The sequence below is a fragment of the Delphinus delphis genome, chromosome 6 (assembly GCF_949987515.2).
Source record: "Delphinus delphis chromosome 6, mDelDel1.2, whole genome shotgun sequence".
NCBI classification, from domain to species: domain Eukaryota; kingdom Metazoa; phylum Chordata; class Mammalia; order Artiodactyla; family Delphinidae; genus Delphinus; species Delphinus delphis.
The window spans coordinates 87,955,712-87,967,740 of NC_082688.1; the positions used below are offsets into that span (position 1 = coordinate 87,955,712).

Genomic DNA, 12,029 nt, shown 5'->3' on the forward strand with positions numbered 1-12,029 from the left:
ATGGAGAACAGTATGGAGGTTCCTTAAAAAACTAAAACTACCATATGACCCAGCAATCCCACTACTGGGCATATACCCTGAGAAAACCATAATTCAAGAAGAGTCATGTACCCAATGTTCATTGCAGCTCTATTTACAATAGCCAGGACATAGAAGCAACCTAAGTGTCCATTGACAAATGAATGAATAAAGAAGATGTGGCACATATATACAATGGAATATTACTCAGCCACAAAAAGAAACAAAACTGAGTTATTTGTAGTGAGGTAGATGGACTTGGAGTCTCTCATACAGAGAGAAGTAAGTCAGAAAGAGAATAATAAATACCATATGCTAACATGTATATATGGAATCTGAAGAAAAATGGTTCTGAAGATTCTAGGGGTAGGACAGGTATAAAGACACAGACCTAGAGAATGGCCTTAGGACACGGGGAAGTGGAAGGGTAAGCTGAGACGAAGAGAGAGTGGCATGGACTTAAATATACTCCCATATGTAAAATAGACAGCTACTGGGAAGCAGCCGCGTAGCACAGGGAGATCAGCTTGGTGCTTTGCCATGACCTAGAGAGGTGGGATAGGGAGGGTGGGAGGGAGACACAAGAAGGAGGAGATACGGGGATATATGTTTATGTATAGCTGATTCACTTTGTTATAAAGCAGAAACTAACACACCATGGTAAAGCAATTATACTCCAATAAAGATGTTAAAAAATATGCTTGGTTAGTTTCTTAAGTTGGATAAATCATTTTATTCATTTAATAGGGCTGCCATAACAAAATACCAGGCTGATTGGCTTAAGCAACAGACAATTATTGTCTCAGTTTTGGAGGGTGATAGTTCAAGATCAAGGTGTTAACAGGTTTGATTTCTCCCAAGGCCTCTCTCCTTTACATGCAGATGTCCTTCTTGCTCCATCCTCATGTGGCCTTTCCTCTGTGTTTGTGCATCCCTGGTGTCTCTTTGTGTATCATAACCTCTTCTTCTTAAAAGGACAACAGTTACTTGGATCGGGTCCCACCCTAAAAGCTCTCACTTTAACTGTCACTTGTTTTAAAGGCCCTATCTCCAAATACAGTCACATTCTAAGGTGCTGGTGGTTAGGACTTCCCATATGAATCTGGGGGGACACAATTCATAACAATGCTAAAGCAATGCATGATTATTATGGATAAATTAGAATACACAATAATGAATAAAGAAAAATTGGATTCAACCTTAATTGTTTACTCTTGTAAATAACCCTAAAATGAGTAGGATAATAATTAATACTCTTTCCATATACCAGTCTACTTTCCTTGAAAAGATCCCCAGAGGTGAATAACTAGAGGGTATAAATATTTTGAAAGCTGTAGGCACCTATTATCAAACTGACTCCAAGAAACTTCTTACGTAAAACTCTGCTCAATTATGGGCCCAAGAAAGAATGGAAAGAATTTGGAATGTTGGCCTGTTGTTTGGTGGTGATGTTGCTTAAGCACATTAGCAACCAAGGATTAAAAGTTGAAATACTGAGAGAATAGGGACATGGGGGGATATCATCCTCATTCTACCTCAACTTTAAATAGAATTAATGACATAGAAATATAGTTTGCCGGTTTGAAAGGGAAGATAAAACATGTAACTGCTGCTCTCCCAGTAGTGGACATAGGTCCATGCACATTTTTCTTAAGAAGTGATGATTTATTGAGATTATATGACCTTGTATTGAGATCCACCTATTAGTAGTTTTAATAATTATATTCCTTCATTATGGTTATTAAGTAATCATCTTGTTATTTGTTAATCATCTTGTTATCCCACCTCTCCAACCTGGGAAATATCCAAGCTCACAAGCTCCCGTTGTTAAGCATCTCTGAAAGGCTCTGTAAATAAATCTGCCTCCAAATGTACATGACTTTTGTCACCTGGGGTCTTTTAAAGCTCAGTAATAAAGGTTGCTGCCTGTATGTTTCATTTAACTGTAGGGGCATAATATAATGTGAATTCATCATTAATTAAAGGGGCTTTAACTTTTCCTTGGTGTGGTGGGTATGAAAATGTGTTACTCAGAGATCCTGCTGGCCAATTGCCTGTTTTTGTAAATAAAGTTTTATCAGAACACAGCCCTGCCCATTTGTGACTATTGTCTGTGACTGCTTTCATACAATGGCAGGATTGAGTAGTTGCAACATAGAGCACAAAGCCCAAAATATTTACTACTTTGTCCTTTATAGGAAATATTTGCCGCCCCCTCATCTAGATTTAAGAAAGTGATGGAGAAAATCTTAATAATGCAGATTAAACTTAGAAGTGTGCCCTGTCTTCTATAACTATCATGTTGTGAATGGCAGAAAAAGAATGTGGAAAAGCTCTTCCGGCACTAGAAAACTATAATCCTTAACAATCTGACTTTGCTGAATTGTATAGTAATTAAACATTTATTCGTTGTCTGATTTTGTCCTATCATGGCTGAATTGCAACCATATGTTGGCTATAGAGACAAAAGGTTGGCAAAAACCAATAGAAGGATGCTGTGAGAATCAGTTGGATATATGAAATGTGTAATAAAGAGCACTGCATGTTTTATTCTTATTTGTAAAGTATATGTCACACATCTTTATAAAAGTAAAATTCATAATAAAATTATGTACATACATATGTGTATACATTTTTTCCACAGAGAGACAGTCACTAAATGTTTACCAGCACACCATAACTTGCTTCCCATTTTTCTCTCACAGGTGCTTTCCCCAATAAATCTCACACCCATCTAATTTCATCTTGCCCTCTGCTTCTTGGAGGAACCAAATTAACACATTTGGAATGATGAATTTATTCTAGGAACAGAATTTAGGAATCTGGGGTTTATGACACATTTATTCACTTTTTGTATTAGCTATATCACCATTTATTGCCAGATGGATGATAGATGCCACTACCTACCTAGTTCCCATTAAATCCTATTTTATGAGTATTTAGACTGTTTCCTGCCCCTTTCTGGTCAATATCTTTCATCACTGTGTTGCTTCCCTTTATCTTTGTGCTCTCAGTAAGCTGGTGAATATAAGTGTATATATGGATCTTTTCTTCTATAGTAAGGAAGGTCAATATGAGAAAGATAATGCTTAAAAATTGGTATGCAGAGTCAGATACAGCAGAGGAGCAATAAAACTGACATTAAACTTGAAGAGAACATTTTTTTCCTTAAGTCTAGAAATACTGACCTCACTTTTCAAATGGAGACCAAATGATATTTACTATTTATTGTTCTAGATTCATCTGATTAGTGGAGGAGTTGTAATTAATATCTAGGAACACAGATTCTGCTTGATAAGTATGGGATTTGACTAGAAAGGAGGACTTTTTTTAAGAACCATAAGCCAGAATCACAAACCAGAATCACAATGTCCTTACTAAGAACCACAGAAGATCAACTGGGCACATAATTAGTTTTTTTTTTTTTCTATCATGTGCTTGCTAGGCCCTAAAGATATGTGCCAGTTTGGGTCCTCCAAGAAGCAGATTCAAAGGAATCAACCATGAAAAATAAAGCAGGGGTTGGGGGAAGAAACAGAAATGGTAAGGGATAGCCTTCAGATTAGCATGCTGGTCTAACACCTGTGAAAGGAGAGTGAGAAGTAAGGAATGATTGGGTAGGAAAAGGCCCAAACCACAGCATAGTTCTGAGAAAGCTTAGCTGAGCTGATGAGGAGTCCCTGGGTAAAAGTTTCCCAGTAGAGGAGTTCTGTCACACAGGAATTTACCAGGACTAGCTACCCCTGCCATGCTCAGTCATTGGCTAGAGCAGTCAGGGGTAAATGTGGCCTCAGCTCAAATAAAATGGCAGATCCAGAAAGGCAGCACCTAGGGCTCTTAGTCAACTTTCTCCCCATTGCAAGTTTAGAGCACCTCTGTGGCTACCTCAATATGTAAAGAAGAGCAGTAAAATAATAATCCTTGTCATCAAGGAATTTATAATTTACTGAATCTTTGATCTCCCAATTTAGATTTCACACTATAATCATAATCTCTGTGCTTTTGTTTTAATATGAAAGGTCAGATGATGCTTTTGCTGCCCCTATTCCTGTGTAATAATGAACATGCCTTTACAGTGGTTTTTCCATAGTGGGGAGAGATGGGCCTGATCCTGGTTCCCTTTGACCTTCAGCTCACCAGCTGGATCTGGTCACGGGGCAGCTCAGCATACTGCTCTGAACAACTCAGTTTACCAGCCATATACCTCACCCCCTCAGTTTGAATGAAAAAACTAACTAAAATTTTTCTCACTGGTTATTTTTCATAGACTAAATCTTATAAAAAGTTTGAAATGATGATTTCATCTGGCTTGGAGATTATGAGTTGGATATTTTGTTACCTGCTTCTGAAAGCATCCTGATTGACATAACTGATAAGTAGGAATCAAAGCAGAGGGAGGTGAGTGGTCTTGGGGTGAGGCCTGATAAACCCCCTCTCCTCACTTAGACACTCTGAGCTCTGCTAAATTCTGAAGAGGTATTTTGAAGATCATACTTCTTGCATTAAAAAATTATTATTTTCATATAAGCATTGTACATTTACTCAGTTATAGTTACAGGCTGGTTATTTAGGCTTAGGTGTTCATATAATTTATCATCTAAATTGAGATACTTTGGAAATAAAAGGGAGCACAATTCATAATTATAACAAATTGATATACATACACCTGGACTGTCCCAACACACCAGGAGATTTGTTCATTGTACCTACAGTACACTTGACTTCTCTCAAATTGCCTCAATCAGTTATTTGCAAACAGACTTCAACTTCTCCAGGGGACTGATGCCTGCTGTGCTGCTTCTTTCTAGCCAGACTCAGAGAAAGAGGGTTTCTAGTTCTGAGGCCACCCACTTTGGCTTGTGATCTCACCTCCAGGGCTTCTTCCACACACATGTGTTCCTAGGGTAAATGGATTCTCTGCAGCTCTGGTTGCATTCCTCTCAGTCAGTGAACCCGTAGGCATGTGCTAATGAGCATGTCCATGGTGAAACACCTGTTTCCACTCTACTCAGCTTGGGCACAAGGCCTTGCCGGTTAGCCCAGCTGAGGAACATAAGGCATTATTGGCTCTGTTCTATCAGCAAAGGCGTTGGTGGAAAATTTTGAGGTTTTTTTTTTGAGGTTTTTGTCTTCTACTGTTCATTTAGAACATTTCTTGATTGCACAGTGGCTTGAAATTGCCACTTTTATAAATGGAGGGTAAAATAACAAAAGGTGTCAGTGTTATGTGTGTGTCTCAGGTTATGCACTTACATATAAGCATTTTGGAAAGCCATAGCCTTAGGTGAAATAGGGACCCAAGGTTTTATGCCATTCATTGGTCTGGTCAAGTGTATCCTGGAAGATAATTATTCTAGGACAATATTTCAAACTGTTTGCTTACATAAGCAATATTTAAGCAAATATTCTGACATTCTGGTTTTGGTTTAAAAATATTTATATTCTTTCTGTGCAACTTGGTTCATCTGGGATATATGTGGCTGTATGTTTTGTTTTGTTTTCGTTTTTTAACAAAAATAATAACAAAACCACTATGTTGTCATTCATTGTTTACCAAATTAAGAAGGCTTTTTGAGTTTTATATTCATAGTTGTTAGGGGGCAACAGCTCTGGTAAGTGAGACTCAAGAACAGAGGAGGAGACCACAGAAGCTGCCTCTCCTCCCCCAGCCTCTGCTGATTTTCCTCTTCTCTGAGCAAGGCAGCAGCTCTGTCTCCATCTTCAAACGTTTATTTGGGAGAGACAATGCTAAAACGTTTCATGATGAGCACATTTTGAAGATTTATTCTCTTGGCTATAGCAGGAAGAGAAAACTGCTCCAAACTCTGAAGGGAGTCTTTTTAGGGGGCACATTAGAACCTGGATAATTAATTCATTTGTTCTATGGGCCATTTGCAAATGGTTGCTTTTTTGAATAACTTTTTTCCTAATTATAATATGGTAGTGTCATTTTAGAAACTTTGGAAAAAAATAGAAGAACACATGCACACAAAATTTGCCATTCCACCAGTCAAAAATAACCCTCTTAATATTTTAGAGTATTTTCTTCTAATCTTTCCCTATACATATGGATAAACTGCATCTATACATTAAAAAAGTCAGATCATATTGCAAATTTTGCTCTTAATCCCACACCCCAGGGCTTCTGGAAAGGAAGATGCAGTACAGGGCTCATGTGGGGATCTGGCTCCCAGTGGGCTTGTGCGCCAGGACTGGGGAGGAAGATGCCAGGGACCATACAACTGACTCTTCTTGCTCCCCTGGACTCTTCAGGACTGGGTGCTCTAACATGTAACTCTTTTAGCATTTAGAAAAACCTGGTTTTTCTTGCTGGACAACCAGGAATGTAACTGGAATAATGGTAGAGCTCTTCTCTGGATATAGAGAGAGGCTATTTCCCCTCAGGAGCTGAAGAAAAGTTTTTAGAAGTTAATGTTGGTGCAACACATGTGAATTACACATGTTTGTAGCTCAGCATACTCAGAAACATGGAAGCACATGCCTTGCTGTCCAGCAGAACACACAGATGTGATTCCACTTATAAGTGGGCATCTCAGCAAATAGACAGCCTGGCTGGGCTGTTCCCATTTTAGGGACAGAGAACCCAGACAGTCCCTGAAAAGTTGAGCTGATCTGTCTGCTCCAGGGCACTACATGTGTGAGGGCAGGTGCTGGCCCTTTTAGTCAGAGCAATGTTGACACTTGTGACACATCTTCTCACGTAAATAAATGTTCCCCTCTCAGCAGACTTCTTTGACTAGAACAAGTTCAACTGCCAGTAAGAGGAAGATCACATTATTCTTCCCCCAAGAAACTTAATATGTATCATCTCAGATGTGGGATCTTTCACACTTATACACATCTGTTGACCTAACTCTGAAATTCAGTGTATCCTCGTGTGCTGAGGATTGCAACAGAGGCAGGGTGAGGAAGAGATTTTTTCAGTTCATTAAGATATAAATAACAGAAACTCATTTTTGTTTACACCAAGAAAAAGCTTGTTCATATCTATAAGTCATTGGTTCTCAATAAGGGGCAACTTTGCCCTCCAGAGGACACTTGGCAATGTCAGGAGATATTTTTGGTTGTCACAATGTGGCAGGGGCGTACTAGCAGCATCTAATGTTTTGAGGGATGCTGCTAAACATCTTACAAAGCATAGGACAGCTGCCTTAGTAACAAAGAATTATAAGACCCTAAATGTCAGTTGTGCTGAGGTTGAGAAACTCTGATATAGATGGTAGCAAGACTAAATGAGTAGATGAATTAATCAAGTCTTTAATTTTCTATATTTTATGATATTTTGACATCTTAAAAAGCTTCCTGGCTGCCCTTGACAGGGCTAGCCTTCTGCATGTCAACCAATCCTGAGTCTGTGGCCCTAAGCATCTCCTTATCTAACTCTCATAGATAAAGCCATATTTCCCCTGCCCTATATCATCCCAAGACCAGGCCAGGCACCAGACAACTAGAGACCATCCCTAAATCCCACAACCCTCAGGAATTATTCAAACTAGCCAATCCTAAACTGTTTACTCTGCCTTTCCTTGGAAACCCTGATAAAGGCTCTGGCTTAGACTTTCCCTCTGCTTTCATCTTCTGCCACGTGGCCAAAACCTGGTGCTTATCCTGTGGCCCTGAGTGGCATGCAGTGATACTCTCTCTGAAAGCTGTGTGTATAATAAATGTCTTCCTTCTAAGCCTCATTCTCCTTTTGCCTGTGGCTACACCGACTAAACCATACCACCTCCAATATTTGCATTATTAGAACAGTAGGTAATGAAAACAATTCAGTTTCCCCATCTTCACATCTGGTATGTTTCTGGGGAAATCTACCTCAAAAAATAGTGGAGAAACAATCCACATACTTTCTCAGGGCACTTCTTCCCTGACGATCTTCCTCCAGTTCCCGGTAACCAGTCTGTTTGCTAATTTCTTTCTCCCAGAAGCTTTTGAGCTCATGACAAGTTTCACAGCAGAAGACTTCTCGACGTATGTATTGATTGTTCATCCTCTGAAAATAAAAGAAAAAACAAACCCAAGTACTTCAAATAAAGCCACTCTAATTTTGGAGTGATGAAAAATGAGTTTGAATCCATACACTGCCAGTTACACTTTTTGTGCCTGTAGACAAATCACAGTCACTATGATTTTGTTTGTCAACTGCAAATAGGGATAATAATGGTTAATGTCAGAATATACTGTGAAAAATTTTGAAATGAGCAAAAATACAAAGGATGTCTGATAACCCTTCCAGATTATCTGCTTCTACAAGGGCCTGCCCCTTTCATGCCTTTGAGCTATTTTACAACTCTGTAAATTATAGAAAAAGTATAGTAATGCAAATGATTTTTGAACATAGAGATTCAAATATATTTTGTCCAGTGGAATGTGATTGATATCGCTGTGAATATCAACCAATTTTCATCTACTTATAAATTCATTTTAATATTCTTGATTGTCTATATATGTGTTTTTTTAATTCTCCTTGAATCAGTTGTAGTATCTTACTAGTTTTCTTATTAATTATAGTAAGTTAAGTAAAATATTTGATACAAGTTCATTTTATATTTGTATGAGAGTCATGGTTTGAACTTAAGAAATTATCCTTTAACAATTACTTCACAGCTTTGTGTGTGTGTGTGTGTGTGTGTGTGTGTAGAAAGAGATGGTGTATGCAAAGCTCTAAACACAACGCAAGGCAAATAACAGGCACACAGAAAATGTTATGTTCTTTCCATCCTTCCTCACATAATAACATCTACCATTTATTGAGCATATAATGTGCAATAGGCTTTTCTTACACACTGTCCCATTTGATCCTCACTACAACTCTGTGAGATGGGTGATTCTGAATTCATGGTTCAGATGAGGAAACTGAGAGACAGAGTTTGCTTATAGCCTCATAACTGAGCATGAAAGAGCAGAAATTTGGATCTAGGTCTGTCCATCTTCAAAGTGGATGCCCTCTATTCTATCAATCCTCATCACAAGAAATGGTGACTGTATTTGGAAGTATACATGTTTACTACTAAAAAACATTTACTTTTTACTTAAACATTGCCCGTTTTCCAGACCTTAGTGGCTCTGGTGGGCAGGTAGATGAAAAAGACTGCAAAACAAATCCTTTTCTGCCTGCTGGTGAGTGCCTGCTCAGAGAAGAGCTTTGTCCCTGGCTGGAGATTGGAAAGGACCTGGACCTTCACTCCCTTGCTACAGAATCCCAGTGATCCCATTCAAACTGGATTGTCTCGGGGGGCAGCCCAGAGGATTGGGGGTGAGAGAGAAGTTTAGAAAAGCTTTCAGGGAATAAATAACCCATTTATTATTTCATATTTATAATATAGAATGGTAATTCTATATTATAGAATTATAATATTTTATGCTATAGAATATGCAATTTATAATATAGAATTATTTATAATACAGAATAACATAGAATATTTTATTTATATTATATTTATAATAACAGACTGACACCTGTGCCAGAGGTGGCAAGACCTTCCCACTTGTAGAGATATATAAATGTCCTAAAGTAGGAAGAAACTTTGTTTTCTGGAACTGAAGGCAACTTTGAGTATTCTGTAAAGATTTTTAAAAAATCCACTCCTATTTTTCCTCCTAGACCCATCTTCTATTCATCTGGTCATTTCTGTAGCCACAACTGATTTGGGCAAAACTGCCAGAAGCGTGTGGGAGGGCACTGTACCCTGGGGCTCTCCAGGTTCTCTCTGAGCCTGAGCTCTGAAGAGTGGAGCAGGGCCCGTCCTGCAGCCTGATAGGAGCACATGTTCTCTCCTGTATGCACATTATTTCCCATTTATTTTCTGTCCTTGGCTAATGGATTCAGCACACAGATTTCTAATAAATTCCTAGTCACTTGACATTGAAAGAATTGCTAACATTGAATCTATAGTCATTTTCACAATATTGATTCTTCCAATCAAAGAACATGGTATATTTCTCCATCCATGTATTTCATCTTTGATTTCTTTCATCAGTGTTTTATAGTTTTCTGAGTACAAGTCTTTTGCCTCCTTAGGTAGGTTTATTCCTAGGTATTTTATTATTTCTGTTGCAATGGTAAATGGGATTGTTTCCTTAATTTCTCTTTATGATTTTTTTGTTGTTAGTGTATAGGAATGCAAGAGATTTCTGTGCATTAATTTTGTATCCTGCACCCTCACCAAATTCATTGATTAGATCTCGTAGTTTTCTGGTAGCTTCTTTAGGATTTTCTACATATAGTATCATGTCATCTGCAAACAGTGACAGTTTTACTTCTTTTCCAATTTGGATTCCTTTTATTTCTTTTTCTTCTTTGATTTCCATGGCTAGGACTTCCAAAACTATGTTGAATAAGAGTGGCAAGAGTGGATTCAATGCAATCCCTATAAAATTACCAATGGCATTCTTCACAGAATTAGAACAAAAAATTTTACAATTTGTATTGAAACACAAAAGACTCCAAATAGCCAAAGCAATCCTGAGAAAGAAAAACGGTGTTGGAGGAATCAGCCTCCCTCAAGTCAAACTATACTACAAAGCCACAGTAATCAAGACAGTATGGTACTGGCACAAAAACAGAAATATAGATCGATGATGCAGGATAGAAAGTCCAGAGATAACCCACGCACATATGGTCACCTAATCTAAGACAAAGGAGGCAAGAATATACAATGGAGAAAAGACAGCCTCTTCATAAGTGGTGCTGGGAAAACTGGACAACTACATGTAAAGAATGAAATTAGAACACTACCTAACACCATACATGAAAGTAAACTCAAAATGGATTAAAGACCTAAATATAAGACTGGACACTATAAAACTCTTAGAGGAAAACATAGGAAAAACACTCTTTGACATAAACCACAGCAAGATCTTTTTTAACCCACCTCCTAGAGTAATGAAAATAAAAACAAAAATAAACAAATGGGACCTAATGAAACTTAAAAGTTTTTGTACAGCAAAGGAAACCATAAACAAGACGAAAAGGCAACCTTCAGAATGGGAGAAAATATTTGCAAAAGAAGCAACAGACAAAGGGTCAATTTCCAAAATATACAAACAGCTCATGGAGCTCAATATCAAAAAAACAGACAATGCAAATGAAAAATGGCTGGAAAACCTAAATAGACCTTTCACCAAAGAAAACATACAGATGGCCAAGAGGCACATGAAAAGATGTTCAATGTCACTAATTATTAGAGAAATGCAAATCAAAACTACAATGAGGTATCACCTCACACCAGTCAGAATGGCCATCATCAAAAAATCTACAAAAAATTAATAATGCTGGAGAGGGTGTGGAGAAAAGGGAACCCTTTTGCACTGTTGGTGGGAATTTAAATTGATACAGCCACTGTGGAGAACAGTTTGGAGGTTCCTTAAAAAATTAAAAATAGAACTACCATATGGCCCACCAATCCCACTACTGTGCATATACCCTGAGAAAACCGTAATTCAAAAAGACGCACTTACCCCAATATTCACTGCAGCAGTCTTTACAATAGCCAGGACATGGAAACAACCTAAATGTCCAACAACAGATGAATGGATAAAGAAGATGTGATACATATATACAATGGAATATAACTCAGCCATATAAAGGAAATAATTGGATCATTTGTAGAGACGTGGATGGACCTCGAGTCTGTCACACAGAGTGAAGTAAGCCAGAAAGAGAAAAACAAATATCGTATATTAAGGCATATATGTAGAATCTAGAAAAATGGTACAGATGAACCTATTTGCAGGGCAGGAATAGAGATGCAGACATAGAGAACAGACATGTGGACACAGGGTGGGTAGGGGAGGGTGGGACGAATTGGGAGATTAGGATTGACATATATACACTACCATGTGTGAAATAGATAGCTAGCGGGAACATGCTATAAAGCACAGGAAGCTCAGCTCGGTGCTCTCTGATGACCTAGAGGGGTGGGATGGGGGGTGGAGTGGGAGGGAGATCCAAGAAGAAGGGTATATAGGTATACATATAGCTGATTCAC

At 38.2% G+C, this 12,029-nt stretch overlaps 1 protein-coding gene across 1 annotated transcript in view; it reads right to left on the reverse strand.

Annotated features, from left to right (window-relative positions):
- The window catches only part of FAM240B (family with sequence similarity 240 member B), a 43,855-nt gene that overhangs the window by 9,770 nt on the left and 22,056 nt on the right, over positions 1 to 12,029 (reverse strand). The window contains exon 2 of the mRNA XM_060013524.1: positions 7,887 to 8,032. Coding sequence (XP_059869507.1) covers positions 7,887 to 8,029 — 143 coding nt within the window. The 5' untranslated portion in view covers positions 8,030 to 8,032. The remainder of the gene's footprint in view (positions 1 to 7,886; positions 8,033 to 12,029) is intronic.